Genomic DNA, 26,609 nt, shown 5'->3' on the forward strand with positions numbered 1-26,609 from the left:
TCTCACTTTGTACACATTTAGTCCTTAATATTTTTGTACATATTTGATACTTAATATTTTTTTTTTGTTGCAAAATAAATCAATTTTGTTTTTGCACTCATTCAGTACTTATGAATGATTTCTTTAGGCTTTTTCTTACGACTACGTGAGACATTCATTAATGAGTTTTTGGGGCTTTTGATGCTTATGTCCATCGCGATCTCGACTACTTGGTTGCTTATGTCATGTGTTCTGAACGTCATAAGTTCTTTATAAGATCTCAGATTTCAATGATCTTTATATCCATGCATTCGTATTTCAACTTTCTACTGCTTTCATTTAGATTTACTTCAGTTAAAAAGTAATATATTTTTACTTACGATCTTTATATCCACACATTTTTTTATGAATGCATGTATGAACGTTTTTTTTTTTTTTTTTTAATAATAAAATCATAAGTAAAAAAATATTACATTTTAACGGGAGTAATCTTAACGAAAGTTGTAGTAGACTCAAAAAACGAATTTGTGGATGGATATAAAGATTGTTAAAATCTGATATCGTATGAAAAAGTTACGACATTTACATTACAAGACCTAAGTCAAACCACAATACTTACGCAACCAAACAGTCGAGATCGCGATGGACATAAACATAATAACCCCAAACACCTCATTAATGATTGCTACACGTAAGATGTCGTGAGAAAAACTTATAGTAATAATTCCTAAGTACTGAATGAGTACAAAAACAAAAATAACTTATTTTGAAACAAAAAAATATTAAGGACTAAATATGTACAAAATGAGAACTATATTATCCTATTAAGTCATTTTTCTCGGCTAACCTGGAGTAACCGGTCATGAGGACTGAATGTATACATTTTAACAAGTTGAAGGGTAAATATGGACGGAAAAAAAACTCAGTGAACAAATGTGTACAAATCAAAAAATATATTACATTTTTAAGTCATTATCCAATTATTTTATGTATTAATAGAAAAGATATTATCATTCACCTAGGTACCTCAATTTTTTCTTTTCGAAATTTTTTTGCTATTCAAGTTTTATCTTTCTTTCATTTACATAAAAATAAGTAAAATATAACTTGTTTGATATGATTGACAATTGACATAACAATGATGTGATATTGATATCAGACTACACAAAAATAAAATGATTGACGTGTTTAATCACTAATAATTTTAATTTTAATAAACTTAATATAGATTTTGTATAAAAATCATTTTTACTTTTTGTAAAGCAATTATCTTAAATCATATTATTACTTATTAGTTATTTATTTTTATTTTTTGATTTAATATTCATTATATTTTTTTGACGTTTTATTCGAATATATATATATATATATATATATATATATATATATATATATATATATATATATATATATATATATATATATATATATATATATGAGTTGACGTTTTATTCGTTTATTTTTTTAATGATTTGTTCGTTTACATTATTTAATCATAATTTTTTTAAACATTTTGTTCGTTTATCCGAAACAGGCTTTTAAAAACGCAGGTCAACTGAATTTGTAACATTTTTTACAACTTAGGATTTTTTATTATTTATTTATTTATTTATTTGTATATTCTTTTTACAACTTATGAATGTTTAACTTTTTTTGACTTTTTGTTCATTTTATAAAATTTTTATTAGTTTATCGAAATTTAAAAGAACGGATTATAATAATCCCTAATTATTTTTTACAAATTATGAATTTTTTTTGTAAAAGCTTTTTACGAATTAGGAATATTTTTAAATTTTAACGTTTTGCTCATTTTGTAAAAAGGTTAAAAAAATGTTAAACATGAAAAATATAAATTAAAAGTTTGAAACATAAAAAATAACTTGAAAAAAATAAGTAAAAAAAATATATAAACACTATTTATAAAATGATATAAACACTATGTCATATATCACATTAGATTAATATATTCAAATGAATATAAAATGAAAATTATCAATATAACAACAAAAATAATCCCTCATTGATAGATTCATCGATGAGATGTTCGTGCATTTAAGCTTTCATATATGAATCACATGTGATTTATATGTGAATCACATGTGATTTACATATGAATTACATGTGATTCATGTGTGGATTACATGTAATATTTAGAAAAGTAAAACTGAATGGCCATTTTTGATATGTCTCTCTCTCTCTTTCTCTCTCTCTTTCTCTCTCTCTCTCTCTCTCTCTCTCTCTCTCTCTCTCTCTCTCTCTCTTTTTCTTTGGACAAAATATGAATAACTTTATTGTAAATATACGCTTCCATAAAGCTTTGTCATGTTCTATGTATGCTGCCTTTGGATTCCAAAATGATTTATATTCTGGCAATTGCTGAATTATGTAATTTTTTGTTTTTTTACAAAGAAACAGCCAAAACTATAAAAATACATCACCCATCGATTGTACAATACAAGTGTCTAATGCATTTTAATAATGAATTAGATTTGCTTCAAAATCAGCACCTAAGGGAGTAAATATGATAATCAAAGAGAAAATTAATACATTAAACCAATATAGGTGTTGAAATAGAAGCAATCTGATTGATTGTCATACACATAAAGCAATATTTCCTACCAAACACTTGCTTTAAGCATCATTGTAAGGATTTTATTTATTTGAGGAAGCAAGCTGTGACATCCCTATTTTCACGGCCAGAAATGACCGATTTTATTTATGCTTTATGAAAATCAGAGTACCTTTTTTAATAAAAATGTTGCGGAATTTGTTCCCAGTAAAACATGATAAATACGTTATCAAAGCATTTCCGAAGAAAAGTATTTTTATTCATTTTAAAACATTTGAAATGTCATCGCCAATACAGAAACATAAGCATAAATAGAACTTACATTCATTATCACTAGTGATTTATATCTCCTTCATCTCTCAGTGTAATGTGACTTCATAACAACACCTGTGATATAAATAAATTGAGTGGGTCAGGTTGGGAAACCTGGTGAGTACATAGGGTTTTCAACCCATAATAATATAATTATTATGTTTAATCAATTAAGCATCAGCCTAATTACCCATCCCCATTATCTTCTTTATTCTTAAGGATCTACCCTAAGAATCAGCTATTACTCGTTCATTTATTCCTAAGGAATCGACACGAAGTCCATCGTTGCCACGGTTTACACAACAAGCACTAAGTCTGCATAGTCGCTAGGGGTTAGGCATCAAGTCTGCATGATTGCCAAGGTTTACACAACGGGCACTAAGTCTACATAGTCGCCAGGGTTTAGGCATCAAGTTTGCATGATCGGCAAGGTTTAGGCACCAAGTCTGCATGGTCGCCAAGGTTTAGAGTACACCGGGTGAACACATCGTTCACAACACCTACAGGTTGCGAGCCTGCTAGTGTTCCACTGGACTATCTAGAATAGTCTGTGGTTGTCATCCATACTCTGCTGAATGACGGGGCCATCGTTTGGGAAAAGGCTTCTCACATCGTCCATCTCTCACCCTCACCTCGTGGTCTATAACACCTCTCAACTCATCATCAAACTCATATTCCATCTATTACATCTACCCATGTTTTACCCCAACATTATCGTAGATATAAAATACATATACAGTTTAAATCATTTAAAACATGTATAAAATCGTTCATCTAACATAGACAACAAGTATTCAGATAATATGCACACATAGCACGCAATTTATATAAAATACTTCATATCTATGTGTAATATGAAAGTAACTATGCACTCACAACACGTAATTTATATTAAATATTTCATATCTATGTGTAAGATGAAAGTAACTATGCACTCACTTGATAAGGTGGTGACTCGGTACTCGGACAACGCTTCGTTTACTTTAAAATAATTTCCTTCGACGAAACCTAGTATTATTACCACTAGATTTTAGTCTAATATTTACCGTGACTAATTATTAATATAAAGGGCTTGTAGCCCAGTGGTATCAGGTGGTGCACTCCCTCTTTGAGGTCGAGGGTTCAAGTCCCGTCGTGGATATATGTGGAATAGGTGTCGTTAGCTTAGGAGTAGATTAGATTTGCCGGTTCAAAAAAAATTATTATTATTATTATTATTATTATTATTATTATTATAATATAAGAGTTTAAACAATACTTTCCAACCACTATGTATAGACAGGGGCTAGACATAAAACACCGGAGGCAGGACCATTTTGGCGTATAGCACTTCTGAAATCCAACAACCCTATGCGGCCCTTTAAACCAGATTCCCCGTACCGCGAGTAGTTAAAAAGATATTATAACGACACTTATATAAGTCATAATAATAACTCAAATATTTATTATAAATTCATAATAACAATACTAGTTTTAAATATAAACTATATTTAAAATAGGGTAAGCATAACTTACTTACAAGGGGATTTTAGCTAGGAGTCGGGCTTTGCAGGGGCAGAACTTCATCGCTAAATCTTTCTAAGAAAGATTCGTGCAGCGCTTCAGCGCTCACCTTACTATACTAAAACTACAGAAAGAGAAGTCGAATCACAAGGGACCGAAATGCTCGGAGGATAAGAAGAGAAAGACTCTTGAATCAAGATAATGGTGCAAGAAATATGAGAGCCCAAGGTACTTACTTATACTAATTGAATTTTCAAAAACTACCCTCCATAATTACTTAATGACCTTTTAATTATATAAACAACTAAACACATCTCTATAATACTGTTTTAAAAGGATTTAATGATATTTGTACTAAACTAATGTCGAAAGAACTCAACATTAGTCTTATAATGACAACATGTATATTTATGTGTACGTATATATGATTTATACTTTATTTTAATACGTAAATATGCTATTATAATTTGTAACTCGTTCATACGAACTCCGTTTTTGATGTTCTTTATATCCACGCGTAGGTGGAGACGTACTCTACAACTTTCGTTTAGACTCCATCAGCTAATTTTGACTTTATTTTTAAAGTTATATTTTTAATAGGCCGGGACAGGATTGGTCTGTTAAAATCTCATAACTTCTTTATCCGATGTCCATTTTCTTCTGTCTTTTTATCGTTACGCTACTAATAACGAGATCTTCGATTCTCGTTTAGGTTGTGTCGGCTAAAAACCGCTCGATCTAATACTCGAACTTCGGGCTGTACACCGCTAAGCCGAAACTTCAAAAAATCATAACTTCCTCATACGATGTCAGATTTGGGCGTTCTTTTTATGGACGTTCTCAGGTTAACATATTCTATGACTTTCATTTAGATTACTAAGGCTAAAAGTCGCTCTATCATAAATTCACTATTTACGCCTTCTCGGTGCCGTGCCGGTTCCGTTGCGAAACTTCGATGGGTCATAACTTCTTCGTTATAACTCGGATTTCGACACTCTTTATATGTACGGAACCCTTGAGGCATATTCTACAGAGAGAATGATTTATAATCCATGTCTCAGTTCATATGATATCTAGAATGGAGGAATATATGATCCCTTATCTAATAGACAAGTCATCGACAAAGGTCAGAGTTCATCGACAAGGTCAGAGTTCGACAACAACTTTTGAGAGCTACAATTGTCAGTTGGTTCTTGAAGTTATACTCAATAATAGTTTTAGACTTATCCAAGTGGGAGACTGTTGGATTAGTGTCTAAGTCCATAACTATAACTGGTATGTACTTGACCTGACTCGACATGGTCCATTTGGGTTGCATGGCATCAGAACATTTGAATAGACCGTTTATGAGAAGAAGACATTTGTTACATATTAATATATTATAAGTTCTAATATATTAATATGAGATCATGTTATTTAATTAGTATTGATCAAGAATTAATTTGGACTTAATTTAGTGATAAAAAAGAAACTAATTAAAATATATGGGGATTGATTGTGTAAATCATTCATTCTTATATATGTGGGCTTATGATCCAAGATTCCTTATGTTGGATTTAACCCATGTGGTGACCCATGGATACTCCATGGAGGTTAAAACCCATGGAGCATTATTTGCATGTCAGCATGTGTTGTATTTCAGTTTACATTGTAATTTCTTTTAAAAATTTGTTCAAACCCATTGTAAATTTGTAATGATTTTTAAACTATGGTTGGTGTTGTCTTTTAACTTTTGCTATGAAACCCTTAATATTGCCACACCTCGTGTTTCCGCTTTAGCGGGGTGTGACAGAAAATGGTATTAGAGGAATGGGTAAAGTCATGGGTTACATGGTGTAACCCTAATGTGCACACTATATAAGGATCCCTTTAGCTCAAGAAATTGGCACTAGTGATACATATATGAGGGCTAGCCAATTTGAGCATGAAGTGTCTTCTTCTCATGGTTATTCCAAGAGTTGATGATGTTGTGTGAACCATTTGAGGTGTCACACTTAGGGCACTAGGCTCTCGAGCATCATGGAGTCAAGCTACATCAAGAGGTATGTATTCTAACTTGTTATATTACCGAAGTATCAAAAGATTGTATGCTAAATAGGGTAATACATTGGAATATTCATATTTGCATGTATAATAGAGAAAACATAGATCCAAGGTATTTAAGGTTGCATGTACACTTAGGAGTGTTAGAATGCTCAAAACCCAACACTAGGAATGATGCCTTATATGCCTATTGTATGAGCTTATTCGAACTGCATGCTAGTACTGATTAGTTAGTAATATGATAGCCTGATTAGGATATGCTTGATTATGGTTACTCAATGCTCGAATGCTACTTGCTTTGTGCTTTAGGAGTTCTACTTATCTTTAACTAACTAGTAAACAAATATGTTAAGTTACATATTACGAGGACTAAATAATTTCAGAAGGTTAGGTTTAGCCTTATTTCGCAGCTCTCGTGTGAGTCTAACCATTGTTGGGAGAGACCTCTCATTCGAAGAATTATCTGGTGTTAGTAATATGTAATGGTATTCGCGAGCTAGTTAGGGAAAGGTAGCATGGACTTATTATGAAGCTGATGGCAGAGAGTGGGTCGGAGATTACCCTAGGGCAAGCCTAGGATGAGATTAGCGTAGTGAACAATAGTAGTGAAAGGGACTTGGTGGAGTCAAGGCAGTTCTTGAGGAAAGTACGGATAGATGTGGAAGGTAGTATGGGCCGATACTACTGAAAGCAGAGGATCCGTACTCGAATTAAGGAAGACTGAGATGAACCCATGGAACTTGTAGTGTGTGAGATCCCTTGAGTTATGATGAGTATTCTGATGATTTTATTGGTGTATTTTGAGTATGGTGACGCTACGTACAAGACCAATTGGTAGTTCTGGCGTAGGCGAGGGATCAGGATCGGGCTTTGGAGCCGGGCAGCTCGATGATCAGATGAGATAGTTCATTTCATCTGAGATCACGCGCAGTATCATTGACCAGACTCCTGTGATCTTCGGTACGGTCAAGGAGGGCATTTTTTTGAGATTCTTGAAGAGAGGTTGGGTGCATTCCGTACCGAGATGGCGGCCATGTTAGGGGCGTACACGATGACATTCATGGAGTTCCGAGCATGCGGAGCTCCAAACTACCATGGGGCTAGGGAACCTATTTCTAGCAGCAGGTGGTTAGTGGATGTTTCCTATGCCTTTCACACCAGCCGCTGTCCCAAGGGGGACAAGGTACGACTTGCTTCCTGCCTCCTGAAGGACATGGTGCATGATTAGTGGGAGGAGGTTGGATGAGCTATTGGAGATGATGCCACTATTGATGTGTTGACCTAGAGTGATTTCTCAACCCAATTCAGGGCTAAGTTCACACCTGTAATAAAGGTGCAACAGCTTGCGAGGGAGTTCCAGGATCTCCAGCAGATGACTGAGACAGTGACCGAGATCACCGCCATGTTCAAGGAGAGGTCCGTTCTGATTCTGCAGTATGTGGCGGATGAGGAGATGAAAAAGGCCCGATACCATGAGATGTTGAGGAGCGATATTTGACAGTTTGTGAGACGATCCAGCTGCAAGATGCTGGAGGATATGATAGTGAGAGCTCGTGAGAGGGAGCTGGGTTTGGAGATGGAGAGGAAGAGGAAACTAGATGGGGTTCAGACAGGCAGTTCGGGAAAAAAGCCCAAGGTATCAGATCACAAATCGAAGAGCCAGCAGGGCTACAACCGTTGTGGCAAGTGCGGCAAGATGTATGAGGGGACGTACAAGGTGGGTAGTTTGGGCTGCTTTAAGTGAAACCGAACTGGTCATGTCAGCAGGGATTGTACTGCTACCACCACCACCACCACAATATCAGATTTGATTTGCTTCTAGTGCAATCAGAGGGGACACAAGTGGTCCCATTAGCAGCAGTAGGATAGGTGGCGACACTCGCTTCTACTACACTGAGGATTACCGATGGCCAATAGGGCCGGACAAAGGTGCATGTGGAAAAGAGCAGGGCCTTTCAGTTGACAACAGAGGAGGCACGTGCAACTCCTGATGTTGTAACGGGATCGTTCTTAGTGAACGGTATATCTGCTCTGGTATTGTTCATTCTTAGCAAGCGTTTTGTTGGAGCTCCGGGGGAACTGGACTGTACTCTTGATGTAGAGATCATAGATGATAGGACTGTACGAGTTGCGGTGGTTCATCGGGGATTTACACTGTAGTTGTTCGATGAGCACTTTTCTGTGGATTTAGTCCCTATTCCCCTGCGAGGGAATAAGGTTATCGTGGGTATGGACTGGTTGAGCCCTAATGGAGCAGTGATCGATTGCGAGCAACAACTTGTGCGAGTTCAGACCCCAAGTAGGGTTGCACAGACTATGTCACCTATGTCATGGATACCTAGGATAAGGGTAAGGCGATAGTGGATGATGTACCAATTGTACGGGAGAACCCGAACATATTCCCGGGATACCTCTGGAGAGACAGGTAGAGTTCAGGATTGACCTAGTTCTTGGTGCGGCTCCGATAGCCTAGGCACCATATCGGTTGGCTCCTCCTGAGATGTAGGAGTTGTCTACATAGCTGCAGGAGTTGTTAGACAAGGGATTCATCAGGCCGAGTAGTTTTCCGTGTGGAGCCCGATCCTGTTTGTGAAGAAGAAGGACGGGTTACATTGGATGTGTATAGATTACCGGGAGTTGAATAAGGTAATGGTGAAGAACTGTTATCCCCTCCCGAGGATTGATGACTTATTTGACCAACTTCAGGGTGCATCTTGGTTCTCCAAGATTTATCTGCGATCGGTTTATCACCAGATGCGAGTCAGGGACGACGATGTGCAGAAGATAACCTTTTGAACTCACTATGGTCACTATGAGTTCATAGTGATTCCTTTTGGGCTCACCAATGCTCCTGCTGCATTCATGGACCTCATGAATCGCGTGTGCAGACCGATGCTGGATCGGCATGTGATTGGTATTTATCGATGACATCTTGGTTTATTCCAAGACTCAGGAGCAGCTTGAGGAGCACCTAAGGGAGGTGCTAGAGACACTGAGGAGGAAGAGACTTTTCGCAAAGTTCTCAAAGTGTGAGTTCTGGTTGTGCGAGGTGTAGTTTCTGGGGAACCTTGTCAACCAGAAGGGTATTTTGGTCGATCCAGCCAAGATAGAGGCCGTGATGCAGTGCGAGGTTCTGAGGTCTCCATCTGAGATTAGGAGTTTTCTTGGTTTGGCGGGTTATTATCACAGATTCATCTAGGATTTCTCCAAGATTGCTATTCCCTTGACCTGACTGACCAAGAAGTCGGTGACCATCCGCTAAGGGCCTGAGCAGTAGGAAGCTTTCGAGACTCTCGGATAGCGGTTGTGTGAGGAATCGATTCTGACTTTACCGGAGGGCATCAAAGATTTAGTGGTTTACTATGACGCTTCGATCACGAGAATGGGTGCAATGCTGATGCATCGGGGTCACGTGATAACATACGCTTCGAGGCAGTTGAAGCCTCATGAGGTGAATTATCTGACACACGATTTGGAGCTGGGGGCTATGGTTTCACTCTCAAGATTTGGAGACAAAACTATTGGGTTTTGAGCATTCTAACACTCCTATGGTGTACATGCAACCCTATAAACCTTGGATCTATGTTTTCTCTATAATACATGCAAATAAGAACTTTCCAAGGCTTTAATCCTAACTAGCATATTATGAAGCACTTGTACTACAAAGTACTAGTTAGATGACATACCTTTTGATGTAGCTTGATGTCTTCAAGCTTTAAGAGCTTAGCCCCAATAGTGTGGAAGCCTCAAGTGGAATCACAAATCACCAAAACACCTTGGAAGACTTTAGAGAATATAGATACTTGGTTCTCTCTAGTGAAATTGGCTAGCCCTTCATAGTGTACCCACTAGTGCCAATTTCACCAACCAAGGACATCTTTATATAGTGTGGAGGATTAGGGTTAAACCCTAATACCCATGACCTTTCATTTCCTAGGATCCATGGGTTAAACACTCCATGGACTATCCATGAAAGCTTAGCCCAACCTAAATGAACTTGGCCCATTCCATATATATAAGAGTCCATATTTAATTAGTTCCTTTGATCACTTAATTAATTATAAATTAATTCTTGATCAATACTAATTAAATAATATGATTCCATAGTAATATATTAGAACTTATAATATATTAATATTAATCATAAACATACTATTCTCAAAAGATTATCCATATAAATTGTGTCGGTGAAGTGCAACCCAAATGGACCATGCCGGGTCGGGTCAAGTACATACCAAATATAGTTATGGACTTAGACATTAATCCAACAACTACCTCTATGGGGTTTGTTGTACCATTTACACAGACCACAAGAGCTTGAGGTACCTGATGGATTAGCCAAATCTGAACATGAGGCAACGTCATTGGTTGGATGTGGTAAAGGATTATGATTGTGAGATCCTTTATCACTCGGGGAAGCCCAATGTGATGGATGATGCTCTTCTCCGCAAGGCAGTGGTGGCTTTGATTCGAGACATATATCTGAGGATGACAGTGATTACTCCGTTAGTGTGAGAGGATGATTCAAACCCTAGAGGACATGCTGTGTACGTACGTATTAGACTTTGGTGGGAGTTAGGATACGTATCTTCCGTTATCAGAATTTTCGTATAACAATAGTTATCACGCTAGCATAGATGGACATCACTTTGAGATACTCTACGGGAGGAAGTGTAGGACCCCAATTGTTGGGGTGATGTTGGTCAGAGAGTCATGGGGAGTAATGAGGTGGTACTCAAGACCACGGAGAAGATCCAGTAGGTCCGGAGCAAGCTTCAAACTTCTCAGAGTCGGCAGAAAAGCTATGCCGACAAGCGCTGTTCAGACTTAGAGTTTCAGGTAGGGGATATGGTCCTCCTGAAGGTGTCACCTTGGAAAGGTGTTATCCGGTTCAGGAAGCGAGGCAAGCTAGGCCCCAGGTATATCGGTCCGTTCAGGGTTTTGGCTTGGGTGTGCCGGGTTGCGTTTCAAATGGATCTGCCATCCGAGCTTAATCAAATCCACATCACCTTCCATGCCTCCCAGATACGGAAGTGCTTAGTGGATGACTCCGCAATTGTGCCTTTAGAGGATATTGTAATATACATGTTCAATTATTATGTATTGTAAATTATAAAAGTAAATAATATTATGAAATATTATGTAAATATGAATGTTGAGTTCTAACAGATGGTTTTTACTAGAAATAAAGTAAAACTATGCCCAGAATCATTCAGAAAGTATTGGAAGAATCATTCAGAAAGTATTGGAAGTCTTATGAGATTCAATCAAATACCAAATAGTGAAATTTAGTGAAAATATAAAATTTTAAAATAAGTAAAATTTTATTATTTAAAATTGTAAAGAATCTCGTTAGAAAAGTTTAGGCGAAAACCTCGTTGAAATCCGAGTTATAACGAAGAAGTTATGACCAATCGAAGATCCGTGACAAAACCGGCACGAGGCCAAATGATGTAAAAGTGAGTTTTTCATAAGCTAATTTTTAGCCTTAGTGATCTAAACAAAAGTCGTAGCATTCATTAAACCAAGAAGTTCGATAAAAAGAACGCTAAAATCTGACTTCGTATGAGGAAGTTATGATTTTTCTAAATTTCGGAATAGCAGTAGACAGCTAAGAACTCGAATTTTAGATCGAACGTTATTTAGCCGAAACAACCTAAACGAGAATCGAAGGTCTCGTCATTTGTAGTACAACGGTAAAAAGTCTGATGAAAATGGACGTCGGATGAAGAAATTATGAATTTTTAACGGATTTTCCTGTCCCGGTCTGTTAAAAATAAGAATATTAAAAATAAACTCAAAATTAGCCAATGAAGTCTAAATGAAAATTGTAGAATATATTCTCGCCTACGCGTGCATATAAAGAATGTCAAAAACGGAGCCAGTATGCGAAAGTTATGGATTTTAGAAGTTTGGGGCACATTTTCCGAGAATTTTCTCATGAATAGTACCGGCCACATCACCTCGCAAGAAGCAGATGCGTCACTGAGTCGTGCCACGTCCGACGTGCGAACCGTGTCGTGTCCAAGCCGATGACTCCTCGCCTGTCCGAAGCGCTGGTCCAATCCCCGTCCGATGCGTGCCCTTCACCTCTCCGAGCCTCGCTGCGTGCCAGCTCTCCCTTCTCGCTTCGTGGCCTTCGCTCCAGCAGCTGCGTGTCCCTTCTGACTGGCCGACCTTCGCACCCTCACCCTATAAATAAGAGGGCTGCGAACCCTCCCGAAGAAAAATGGGAAACTAACCATTTTCACCCCCCCTTTTCTTATTTTTTCTATTTTGACATTCCCTGAAGCCCCGATATCAATTTTAGCACCCAAAATACGTCCTGAAGTTCCCGTGAAGCTTGAAAAATTTATCTTTTCGGTTTTGAAGCCATACCTTCGCTGAGCCCGGTTTTTAATATATCTCATGGTTTTTATAGAAGAAAGCTATTTATAGTAACGAAGTGCTGCACAAATTACTATTTTATTACTATTCAATATATAGGAACAATTGTATGTTATGTGTTATATGTGCAAGGTGCTTTCTTGTGATATTCTGGTATTGACTTTGAGTCTTTGGCCATGTAGAGCATGTCTCGTTTTCATATTATACCTTTGATCATGTAGAGCATGTCTTGTATTATTTTGGTATTGGCTTTGTGCCTTTGACCATGTAAAGCATGTATCGTATAACTTTTGATATTGGTAATGGGCTAGGTAGGGCTGAAAGCCTATATATGCTAGCAAAATGATAATCAGAAAATTATGTCTTTTATGCCATTTGGGCTGAACTCTATTGATGTATATCAAGCATTGAAAAGTATATCTTTGAATAAAGTATTTGATTGATATGAACGCATGTCACATGATTTCACATATGTCTTTGTTGTTCCTCTTTACTTCCACCATATTGATGTATATATATGACATAACGTTATATTGTATCTATTATTGAACTCACTAAGCATTGTCGCTTACCCTCTCAATATTTTAATAAATTGCAAGCAATAAGCATCAAGTATAGCCATATACTGTCGGAAGAATTAGAATAGTTTCTATTATTACTTTTGTATTTAAGTTTTAGTATGTATAAAATTACAATATCCTGGGTAGTTTTGTAATAAACTTAAACTTAGTCGGTTTGTATCCAATGTTTTGTAACAAGACCATCTTGTATAATAAAATATTACTTTTATGAATATGCATGTAGCATGTTTTGGAATAAGGAGGTATATAATTCATGAAAGTATCGAGGAGGGTCTTTCAATCATGGTATCAGAGCGGAAGTTTAAGTGAACTAAATTCTAAGGATTATTATTTAGACTTAAACTATTGAGAGTTCAATATATGAACTAATTCATTGTTAGTATACGGATACAAACCATAGGAAAGACTTAAGTGAAGTATTAGGTAATAATAAATCCTAATATTCTAAAATTATTATATTACTCCAAATTTTCAGAGGAATGGCTGAAGCAGTAAGTAGTCATACATCAGAAGTTGGTGGGGATCGTCATCTTGATGAAGCAGAAACTCCAGTATCCCCTCGTGAGGTGCGAATCATGGATAAACTGACTGGCGTTATCCAACAAACTCTTGAAGAGCACAAGAAGGATAATAATAAAGGCAAAGAGAAAGCTGTTGGAGAATCTTCAGGAGAGAAGGCGAGACATCCCTCTTTCAAAACTTTTAAAAGCAGTGGAGCTACAGAGTTTTCTGGTTTCCTTAATCCTATAGTCGTTCTTACTTGGATTCAGAACACAGAGAAAGTATTCTGTATTTCCCATGTGGATAATGAAGATAAGGCTAATTACGCATCTACAATGCTAGTTGATGAAGCCTTGGTCTGGTGGGAAGCAACGTATGAAGCTCTCAATAATTATAACCAGGAGAACTTGTCCTGGGAGATGTTCAAGACTCGTTTGCTAGTGAAGTATTTTCCTCTAGACATGATGAGAAGGTTAGAGAAAGAATTCCTAGAACTCAAACAAGAAGGGAAGACGGTGAATGAGTATGATACTCAGTTCAATCAACAAGCACGATTCGCTGCAAAGTACATACCAACTGAAAACGATAAAATTCAGTTGTTCTTGGAAGGGTTATGATATGAAATCTGCGACTTTGTGATAAATCGGGATATTCTATCGTTTGATAAAGCTATAGAGTATGCTCGAAAGCGTGAGCATGACTTAGAGATACATGGTGCCACTCTCTTTATTTCAAAACCGCCACGTATTGAATGAACTACTCCTGTTTCCTCTATGCCACCACCTCAACCTGTTCGAGCCGATTCAAATTCAAGGATGCAATCTCAGAATGCATCTCGTGGCAGTGATAGGTCAGAATCTTTTTCTCTTCAGTCACCATTATGTAGAAGATGCGGAAAGAATCACCAAGGCCAATGCAAAATAGATAAAGGATCTGTGATATGTTATGGGTGTGGAGAAATGGGTCACGTAAAACCTGTTTTCCCGATGAAGAGTACTACGTGCTATGCTTGTGGTGTTATTGGCCACAAAAACATTTTTTCTCTACTCTTACTAGTCAGATGACGGGAAGTCAAGCTTCTGTTCAACAACCAGAGATAAGTCAAGTCCCTGTTCAACAATCAAAGGGTACTCCAACTAAAAAGGAGGAGGCGCCAAAAGCTAAAGGTCGTGCATTCCAGATTACTACAGAAGAAGCACGTGTGGACGCGAACGTTGTGACGGGTACATTTATTGTCAACTCTAGACCTGGTCACATCTTATTTGATTCTGGTGCTTCAGATTCTTTTGTGTCTCATGAATTTGCACATTCTTTTCAAATTTCTTGCTATGCAATGGCGTAACCATTTCATGTAGATACTGCGGGAAGTATATCATTACTTGCTGATAAAGTCTATAGAGATTGTGTTATATAAATTGAAGGCTATAATTTTCTTGCTAATCTGATCCCTATCTCCTTGCCCAACTTCGATATTATTCCCGACATGGATTGGTTGTCAAAGAATCACGCATAACTCTTATGTTATGAAAAGATAGTACGTATTCCTATCAAAGGGAAGAATCCTCTTTATGTCTACGGTGAACAAAGACCTAAAATCTTAAAAATAATATCTTCTTAAAAGCTTGTAAATTCATATCAAAGGGATGTTCTATCTATATGGCCTATACAGTTGATATCTCTAAAGAGGAGAAGAAAATTGTAAATGAGTTTCCCGTTATTAACGAGTATCATGAAGTTTTCCCCGATGATTTGCCTAGATTACCTCCAGACAGGCAAGTGGAATTCCAAATCGACCTTGTGCCTGGTGCTGCTCCGATTGCAAAGACTCCTTATTGTCTTGCACCCGCTGAGATGAAAGAAATGATGATCCAACTGCAGGAATTACTTGACAAAGGCTTTATTCGACCGAGTACCTCTCCTTGGGGTGCTCTGGTATTGTTTGTCACGAAGAAGGACGATTCGATGCGAATGTGTATTGATTACCGTGAGCTAAATAAGGTGACTATCAAGAACAAGTATCCACTACCTCGCATTGGTTTTGTGCCTTTGACCATGTAAAGCATGTATCATATAACTTTTGATATTGGTAATGGGCTAGGTAGGGCTAAAAGCCTATATATGCTAGCAAAATGATAATCAGAAAATTATATGTCTTTTATGCCATTTGGGCTGAACTCTATTGATGTATATCAAGCATTGAAAAGTATATCTTTGAATAAAGTATTTGATTGATATGAACGCCTGTCACATGATTTCACATATGTCTTTGTTGTTCCTCTTTTCTTCTGCCATATTGATGTATATATATATGGCATAACGTTATATTGTATCTCTTATTGAACTCACTAAGCGTTGTCGCTTACCCTCTCAATATTTTAATAAATTGCAGGCAATAAGCATCAAGTATAGCCATATACTGTCGGAAGAATTAGAATAGTTTCTATTATTACTTTTGTATTTAAGTTTTAGTATGTATAAAATTACAATATCCTGGGTAGTTTTGTAATAAACTTAAACTTAGTCAGTTTGTATCCAATATTTTGTAACAAGACCATCTTGTATAATAAAATATTACTTTTATGAATATGCATGTAGCATGTTTTGGAGTAATGAGATATATAATTCATGAAAGTATCGAGGAGGGTCTTTCAAATATTCAGGTGGATGATAATTGAACTACATCGAGAGAGCAATAGCCATTCTTGACATGAAGATCAAAGAGTTGAGGAACAAGAGGGTAGAGCCGGTAAGGTTGCAGTGGCTACACCGCGAGGGGTCTGAGTGGACTTGGGAGCCCGAGGAGGAGATGAGGGAGCACTACCCAGAGCTATTTCCAGATGTAGAGGACTTCTAGGATGAAGTCAGATTCAAGTATAGGAGAATTGTAACATCCGTGATTTAAGGTAAGGCTAATTATTTATTTTTGTAATTTATTGTTGACTATGAGAGTGATGATGGATTAATTGAGTGGGCCTTTAGTGAGTGGGCCTATTGAAGACATACGTTGGGCGTAAGCTTGGCATACATGGGGCGTAGTAGCAAGATTGGATGCAGGGGGCGGAGGTGTGTATGCATAACGTACCAAGGAGTACGCGCAACGTACGTGGGCAGACTCAAAACCCTAATTTTTAGGGTTAAATCCATATAAATACCTTATTATGTCCCAAACACCAGCCTCCTTACCATCCACTTAAACATAGAAACCCTAGAAAGGTTAACATTCCTCATCCTTGTGTGATTTGATATTATGAAGCCCATTTTGGTAGTTTGGATCTTGGAAGGACAATGAAGAAGTTGGTTAAGAAGAACTTGTATAACTTGAGCTCAAGGATCTGGGATATCATCATCATCTAGTACTCTTTTGAGGTAAAAAGCTTACAACTTGCCTCATGTATGCTTAGATCTATGGTAATGGTGCTTTGGACCTTTTTAGTCCCAAGAATGTATTTTTATCATCCAAATCCGTTTCTAGGCTTAGGGTTGCCACCCTTAGTGCTATATGAGTCCCAAGAATAGAAAAGTTTCCATCTTGAAGGTCTTATTGTGGCCATGCATGACTTTTAGTCATTTCCATGGAAGTTAGTTGTTATATTTCATGTTTGGGTCAATTTGGTGGTTTGCAAGCCACCAAGTAATCGAATTTATGGGTTAAGACACTACAGTGGACTTATATCTATGTTTGAAGCTTAAGGTCTTAAGGGATTAAGCCTTTTTGGAGTTTATGGCTTAACAGGTTAGTACGCTGGGCGTACAAGCCCGTACGTGCAGTGTACAAGCCATGCAAGCTGTATGCTTAACGTACACAAGAGTACGCCCCATGTACTCACTGGATATGGGTTTTCATCATTTGGGCCCCGTTTTTAACCTGTTTGTTATTGTTTAGTTTATTTTAGCTCGATTATTTACAAAATTGATATAAAAAGCTTAGTTTTTTCTAAAAATGACGTTCTTGGCTCAATAAGCCACAAATTCTCAATAAGGCCCAAACATAGTGAAAATAACACTTTAGTCCCCCTTTTTTTCAAAACTTGTATTTATGGCTAGTTTGTGGTAAAAATAACATTTTAACCCATTTTTGTCAAAAATATCATTTTTGGCTTGATTTGTTTGAAAATACACATTTTCTGGTTTTTGGCTTTTCTGACCTAGTTGTTGGAAAATTTGTAGAAAAATCATCGTAAGTCGAAATTTGGATCCGTAAATTCTGGAGGTTTGGAAATTTTTTCTACTTTGTTCAACATTTTTCTCATAATTTTTAATGGCCTCTAACAAGTATGAAATTTCTCACCTTCACAGGTTGGTCCGAAATTATTTAAAATCTGATAGATAGTTTTGTAAAATTCGCCAAAAATTGTAGAAAAATCGTATGAAAACATGAGAGTATTAATTTTAAAGGTAATAACCTGAAATTTTTTCATGTAAAAGATTTTTGAAAAATATTACCATTAAGGTGGTCAAAGCAGTTCGAGATTGGACTAATACTTTTCTGTCAAGGGCAAATTTTTGAGTTTAAGTTATCTAAGTTTGTTCACAAGACTTGTTTTTGCTATTTTAAGTGTATAAATCCCAGATCTACAAGTTTACATGTTTTATATGTGATAAAACATACTTTTCTCAAGGTTTTTTTTCAAGATCCAAGTGATAAACTTCATTTTCAAGTAAAGATCTAAAAGTTAAACACATAAACACGCATATATAAATAGATCTAACACAAAAGCACTTGTATTCTCCCCCAAAAACATTATAAAACTGAAAACAAGGGGGTATGAACTCACCTTGGGTTTTTTTTTTGAGATGTAGATGATGAAGAAGATGAAACTTTGAACCTAGCTTGAGTTTTTGGTGGGATCTTGAGATAAAGGTGGTTTTAAGGTCCAAAATCACGAAAATGAAGTTGTAAGAGGAAGGATCTTAGCATAGACTTGAAATATAACATCTAGAGAAGAATATGGACTTACCAAGTTATGATACTTGAAGGAAATCTTGAGGATGACACCACCACCCACAAATTTTTGAGAGAAATAAAGGATGAGAGTTTTCTTGAAGCTAAGTGATGCAATAAATGAAGTTGTGAGGTGTATGAAGAGGGGTATGCTGAGTGATAGATAAGAGGAAGAGGAGAAGTTGACTTCTTTAAAACTTGATGGGATGCATGCCTTGTTACATGATGGTCCAAGGCATAGATGTATGATGGACAACATTAAGGTGGCAATGCATTATCCCTTATTCTTCTCTCTCTCTCTCTCTCTCTCTCTCTCTCTCTCTCTGATAATGGGCTAACCTAGTTTGGAGAGGCACTTGGCCCACGGTTGGCCCAAAATATCAAATCCGATTTTTGGTATGGCCCAAAAGAGTTTTTCGGCCCATAGAGACTACATGAAGAAGTTATCAGCCCATTAGGGCCTAATAAAGAAATCTTGGTCCAATAAGGGTTTTAGGTTGAGAATTTATGGGTTAAGGCCCAAAAATGATTGGGCTTGGCTTATTGGATCGAGTTTTGGGCTTACATAAGGAGATTATATTGTTTTAGGAATATCCTTGGTCGTCATTAGCAAAATGGTCTATTTAGGAATATAACTGCAATGTATTGTCACTTATAATATGTCTAACTTGCAAATATCCTTTGTGTTTAAGTGGACCATAATATTGGTGATTGACCAGAGCTATTCATGCAGGTGTGTGTGTGTGCAGAGAAACGATATTAAATTGCTTGACAACTTTTGATCCCAAAATGTTTTAAATTTAATTATTAAAATGTATTTGTTTTATTTTATTTATTTTTGTTTTTATTAAATTCGTTCATATTTTTCCTCTATGTGCAAATTTAGGGGGAGAATAAAAAAACCAAAAAAAAAATCATAAAATTAAAAAAAAAAAAATCCAAAAATATGTTTATTTCGGTTTTTATTTCTTTTTCAGAAAAATCAAAAATCCAAAAACATTGCTTTGAACGTATTTTAATTTTATTTTTATTCTTAGTTGTTATATTGTGTGCTAAGTTTTTTTAATTACTTTATCTCAAAATTTCTTTTGTCTTAAAATATGAATTCGAAGGAAGAAGAGACTTAAGGAGAATTCAAAAGAAGAAGAGACCCAATGAGTCTGTATCAGAATTTTCTGAGCAAGGAGAAGAAATTTGGAAAGGAATTGACAATTATTACACTTCACATTACTTTCACAAGGAATTGAAAGCTTGAAACTGTACAAACTGTTAGTTATGCAATATCTTTCTAAAAACTATCGTATTTAAGGAATTGAAAGTCTGAAACTGTACAGATTGTCAAGAGGTCTTGTCAGTTATCTTTACCTAAGAACTATCATGACACTAGAGCGATGCACCTCGCAAGACACGATTATCGATGAACATCTTGCCAAGGGCCAAGTTAACTTGTTAACTTGAAAAACTGTATTGAGATCTTTGATCGAGGATATGCAGGGCTAACATAAAAAATAGCCATGAGTAGTTCTCCGATACTCAACAAATCACAGTACGTTCCTTCGTGTTTACACATATAATGTGAGTAGTATCCATTTGAGACAAGGCTAGGTCCTTGAACATCTGTGATGAGAAGGGTCCTTATGACTTTGTGATCCACATGAATTTTTTGGTCATGGTTATTTTTAAGACACATCCATGATCGACGAATAATATTCATTCGAAGGAACAAGAAGTGGATATTATTATTCAACTCACAGTCTTTCAACCCCAGAAGCAAGGTGAAGCTATTTTTGAAGTTATGTGATGAATTGCATTGAAGCCTCCTTAATCAATTTGCTGCTATTTATGAGCCTGCTGAAGTGATCCAAAAGAATCGGTCTCTTTGTTATTGTCTATGAAGTTTCTCAAAGCTAAAAGTGCCGACTTACAAGAAGCCTCTATACCCAATGTGCGTTCAAAGTCAAATTTGAGGGAAGCCCAACTACTAAAGATGAAGTTATTCATATAGAAGATTCATATGTACATCTTGTAGTCAAGTTGAGATCGAGGAAAGAGCTGAAAGCAAGTTCAAGGAAGACTAAAAAGAAAAGAAAGTTATAAACCAAGGGGTAGATTGTTAGGAAATAAATTTTGTGGTTTATACTCTGCATTTCATAGCTTTTAGAGTTCTCGGTCTAAGTACCAAAAACACCATGGTTTCGATGTTGTGTGGACCGAAATCTCTTAATGATTTTTGGTTGGGCTTTGTATTAGGTCTAGGTATATATTGTTTTGTTTAAGATATGTAAAAAGGGATTTCCATAATAGCCATATCGAGTTCAAGAGATAAAAACAGAGAGAACCGAGAGTAATTCATCATCTTATGTACTAGACTATTATCAATATAGTGTGCATTGAAGATTTGGTAATTATGTTCTTGTTCCTTATTACGATTTGTGGTATTCACTAAATTGGGATTCTGCATCAATTTTAGTGATTTCGATTGATACATATTCAGATTGGGTTTTGCATGTTTCTTTAAGCCTTTCTTCTCTAGAAGAGATAGAACGTGAGATTAATTTGCTATTGTTTGTTCTCCTTTTTGGAGATTTTGTCCACGACAGCAGACTGAGCAGCAAAAACGATAGTTGTTGCTGATATAAGGGTCTATACTTACTGCGAAAGTTGTTAGGTTTCATTGGAGTGATGGTCGGAGATGTGCTCAAAATTATCTTTGTCCCACGATCTTGTTTGCTCGTGAACTAGATCTGGAGGCTTTCGACTGTAGATCTAGAATCGATAACACCATATTTAGTGGTCGGTGAAAGCGAGATCGGAGAGGAGACAAGACAGAGATGGTTATGAGAAGGTAGTTTCATACTAGATGTTTTTTCGGCTAATTCAAAGAGGTGGTTCAGGAAGAAGGAGAGGCGGAGGGAGGTGGTTTTCGACAAGCAAACGAGTGGAGGTGAAGAGATGAAATGACAAAACAATATTGAGAGAGTGAATAGGCAACGTTCCGACAATGTGTTGGTCTTTTCGACAGTGTTCCAGTCGTTTCGATGGTATACCAACGATGATGCGGTGGTTCCGACGGGGGCAGTACGGTGGTCCGATGACGGCAATAAAGTAGTGCGACGGCGGCCGTATGGTGGTCCGGTGGTTTTTGTAGTGGTGTAACTTTAAATAAGATGAGCGAGAATACAATAAGTTTCTATGGTGAGGGAGTGATAACTGTTAGGTGGGTATGTGGATAGAGCTTATTTCTAATAAAAATATAATAGATAATAAATATATTAGTAGTTTAGATGTATAGTGAATTTGTGGTTGAAATTTATTCTCAGTTGTTCTTATGTTACAAAATGTTTTCATTTGAACATACATTATATATATATATATATATATATATATATATATATATATATATATATATATATATATATATATATTATGAAAAACAAAAAACCTTAAAAAAACCTAAAAATCATAAAAATGCATAAAAAATACTTATAGATCACAAAACTTTTTTTTTGAAAAAACCGCACCTTTTACTACAAATTCGTTGATTTTTTTATTTTTTTTTTCAAAAAAATTGATTTTTTATTTTTTTTAGTGAATTTATAAATAAATATGCGATTTTTTCATATATAAAATTAAAAAAAAGTTTTGTGATCTCTATTTTTTATGCATTTTTATGATTTTTAGGAGTTTTTTAGGGTTTTTTTGTTTTCCATATAACCCTTCCCTTTATATATATATATATATATATATATATATATATATATATATATATATATATATATATATATATATATATATATATATATATATATATATAGTGATGAGATCGGTTGAAAACTCATAGTTTTCCGAGAACTAAAAGTGAAACGTTAGATCAAAACTAATGTATTAAGGGATTGATCGTAATCTTACAGATCTCATTTAATGTTTATTTTTTGTGTTATTGGACACAATTAACATAATAAATCAAATTTCGGATTTTTTAAAAATAATTTTTGATTTTTTTTATAAATGGAGATTTTTTAATTTTTTTCAGAAAACTTGAATTTAAATTTTTTTTGAAAAAAAGTAATTTTTTAAAAAACACTACAGTTTTTAAAAAAAAACCGTTTTATTTTACGAAAACTGCAAGTTTTTCAAAAATAAAAAGCTGCAATTAAAAAAAATTGAATTTTTTTCAAAAAAACTGCAACTTTTTCAAGAAACTCCAATTTTGTTAAAAAAACTGCATTTTTTGAAAAAATAAATTTTTAAAAATCAGTAAATTAAAAAAAACTAGAATAAAAAAAACCTAATATCTTTTAACAAAAAAAAAATCAACGTTTTAGGTGCGGTGCATATATGCATATTTTTTTAAATGCATATATGCATATTTCTTATACTATAATATTTGTAAGTAAATCATAAAAAATCTTATTTTTATTAATCAATCTATAAACATAATAGTACAAGTATTTTGTTCGATACAAAATAAAGTATATAAAATAAAAAATATACAAATTACAAAGCATTTTCATGTCTTCATGTCAATATTTCCTTATTTTTTTTTTTTTCAATTTATCATTTACACCTCTTCAATATTCATCACAATTTCTTCCAAATCTAAAGAAAAAAAATTGATTGATGCAAAAACACTTACGAAAGTACATATATGATTTTCATGTGATTAACATATGAATCACATGTGATTCACATATGAATCACATACAATTCACACATGAATCACATTTATATATGAAATCATATGTAATTCACATGCGATTCACATATAAATCACATGTGACTTACATGTAAATTATTTGTGAATCAAATGTGATTTACATGTGAATAAAATGTGATTAATATGTGAATTGCATGTGATTCTGTGTGATTAACATATGATTGTGTCCATATATACGTAATTCATATTTAATTCACTTGTGATTTATATGTGAATCATATAGTATTTATATATGATTTACATGTGATTAATATGTGAATCACATGTGATTAATATGTGATTTACATGTGAATCACATATAATTCACATGTAAATATATAATCTTTTTCGTACCTTGTAAAGTAAATAAGTAAAAGTATGAGGCTACTACCATTGAAGATAATAAAGGTCATTAAAACTCAAATAATTTTAACTCTATAAATAGTTGATGAACTTTTAGTTACAAATAAAAAGTTAAAGATAATAAAGTTCATTAAAACTCAAATAATTTATAATAAAGGATAATACTTTTTAGTTCTTTTTAAATAAAGAAACTTGAAAATTAAGTAAAATAATAAATGAAAGTTCAAAAATATTTGCGTCATTAAAAGTTACATAAATGAAAATGGGATATATATTATCAATTATCATTCCATTCCACGATGGAGTGAAGAAAAAACACTCAATGAGACAATAACGATAATAAAAATACATTAAAACCCAAATAATTTATGATAAAAATAACACTTTTTGTTTATTTAAAATAAATGTAACTGAGTTGATGTAATATAAATATTTTTGCCATCATAAATTACATATATAAAAATGGGTTTTATTTAAAATTTTCATGTCATTCCATGATTCCCTGGCTGAGAAATGAAAATTAGCAAAATGATTCCTTTCGGAATGGTCCATTCCATTCCATTGAGCAAAACAAAACACTACCTGAGTATATGACCTTAATCACTAGAAATTATAATGAAATGAATGTTTGATTATAATAAGAAAAATAAAAATAAAAAAGCTTACCATGATCTTTAATGGAGGAAGTATTTTGAACAGACAACTCCCTTTCTCTTTCATTCAAATTATCCTCTTTTGTTCGATAATCTACTAATTTAGAGCTTATCTCTTTGCACATGTTTCCAGATGCTTTTAATTCTGTCTCCAATTTAGATACCCTTCCATGGTATGCATCATTATCTTCTTTGGCTTTATCATACATTAATCTAGCTTTCTCTAGTTCACCTTGTAATTCTTTTGTTTGTTTAACCAAAGATGGCATAGTATTCTTTATTACCTCCACCTTTTTCAATAAAGATGCAATCATGTCATCAATCAGTATTGAGAAACTACCAAATTGGTCACCAAGAATTTGGTTTCTAGGATTCAACTTATGCAAAGTGTTTCCAACATGTGAACCAATAATAATACCGTCACTATCTTCTGCATTGAACTCTTCAAGCATCCCAATGTTCCAATCATTGTCAAATCCAACATCCCAACTTTCCTATAAATCATAAGAAATGAGATAGATAAAAGAGACAAAAGCATGAAACTAAATAACTAAAATTGTAAGAACTAGTGATATTATTACCTCAACTGAATGATGCTCTTGAAACTGTTCTGAATCAAAACTACCCTTTATGTCTTCGAGAACACAATCAATTTCTTTTAATTTTTCGGTTTTTTTTCTCAAGACTTCTCTTGAACAAAGTGAATAAAGACTCATCTTTTAACAACACTTGAACCTAGAGAGCTCTTGACCCCATTTATTATTACATGTATTTAACTTAGTTTTGACGATCAAAATCTCTTGTTCAACTTTCTTCTTTTCCCCAACAAGATCAGAAATAGTGTTCTTATGGTACTCAACTTCATGAACTGACCATTCCTTCAACAATCTCTACTTTAATTTCCAATACAAATTAGATTTTTATTCCAACATTGTATGGAAATCAAACTAAACTTGTAATTTTTTACTAAAAAGCCTAACTCTATAGACCCTAACTCTATAAAATTGTAAACAAATTGATTATAAATTTATGATAGAAATTGGAAAAGTCAATGAACACATTCAAACAATATACCTTCTAGTATCTCCACTTCCCAAAGGCCTGATATGCTTAAAATGATGAAGTCCGATTATTTCACCATCTGCAGTGATCTACAAAACAATAAAAAAGGTAAACATTGTTAACATTCAAATTGAATTGATTTAGAAAGCTGAATATTAAGAAGAATAAAATGCAAGCACCATTAACATGAAGTCGGAACTCAAAATCTAGTTTAGGAATCTGTAGCAAAAAGGAGCTCTGATTCCAATCTCAAACATTGAACTCTATGTATTAGGTTAATTTACTAAAATGTCCTAATAAGCGAGACCTATAATTTGCTAAAATGTCCAAGTAGTGAAGCGAGACCTGATTTCATTGAAATCGAAACACAGTTGAAGACTTGAACATCGCCGACACCGATTGAACCTCTGAATCAAGAGGTTTGGAGCGATCGGACCTCTGGTTGATTTATTAAGGCACGAAACTCTGAGAGGGAAGAAGGACGCAACTATCATGTAGTTCAATCTATCAATCATTAGGGATCTTCATTTGGGATCGGTTTATGATATAATGGATCGATGAAATGGATTTTGTTTCCAGATCTACGGTAGCGGCGTTAGGCAATGGAAATCATGGAGGAAATCGGTGATTGAGGTCGATCCAGGGAGGTGATTCGGTGAAGAAGACGAGAGAGAGAGAGAGTTAAAAGAATTATTTTATTCCTAAAATGCCCCTGATTCATTTTAAAATCATACTCCCGTGTCTTATTTTGTCTATGTATTTACAAAAATACCACAATGCATCTTGGCTATATTTTTTTTTATCCAAACGCTCCACTTTTAGTTCTTGGGTTTTCGGGAAAATATGGATTTTCAAATGATGATTCCCCTCTCTCTCTTTCTCTCTCTCTTTCTTTCTCTCTATATATATATATATATATATATATATATATATATATATATATATATATATATATATATATATATATATATATATATTCTTCGTCCCTACCTTCATAAAAAGTTGAGAAATGCTTCAT

At 34.8% G+C, this 26,609-nt stretch overlaps 1 protein-coding gene across 8 annotated transcripts; it reads right to left on the bottom strand.

The window, feature by feature from the left end:
* Window positions 1-2,785: 2,785 nt before the first annotated feature.
* Window positions 2,786-26,304, bottom strand: LOC145035080 (uncharacterized). 8 transcript variants are annotated; one of them, XM_078983662.1, is made up of 5 exons: window positions 25,937-26,298; window positions 25,604-25,680; window positions 25,111-25,419; window positions 24,543-25,023; window positions 24,284-24,458 (listed from the first exon to the last, which is right to left on the bottom strand). In XM_078983662.1, exons 3-5 carry the CDS (start codon window positions 25,243-25,245, stop codon window positions 24,397-24,399), a joined length of 678 nt encoding a protein of 225 aa, XP_078839788.1. In that variant the 5' UTR covers window positions 25,246-25,419; window positions 25,604-25,680; window positions 25,937-26,298; the 3' UTR covers window positions 24,284-24,396. The 8 variants fall into 8 exon arrangements, with proteins under 8 accessions (XP_078839794.1, XP_078839793.1, XP_078839788.1 ...); XM_078983663.1 differs by having other exon boundaries at window positions 25,111-25,422; XM_078983665.1 differs by lacking the exon at window positions 25,937-26,298 and adding an exon at window positions 25,771-25,893.
* Between the last annotated feature and the right edge of the window lie 305 nt (window positions 26,305-26,609).

Source organism: Lactuca saligna, chromosome 3 (genome assembly GCF_052625555.1).
Source record: "Lactuca saligna cultivar CGN05327 chromosome 3, ASM5262555v1, whole genome shotgun sequence".
NCBI lineage: Eukaryota > Viridiplantae > Streptophyta > Magnoliopsida > Asterales > Asteraceae > Lactuca > Lactuca saligna.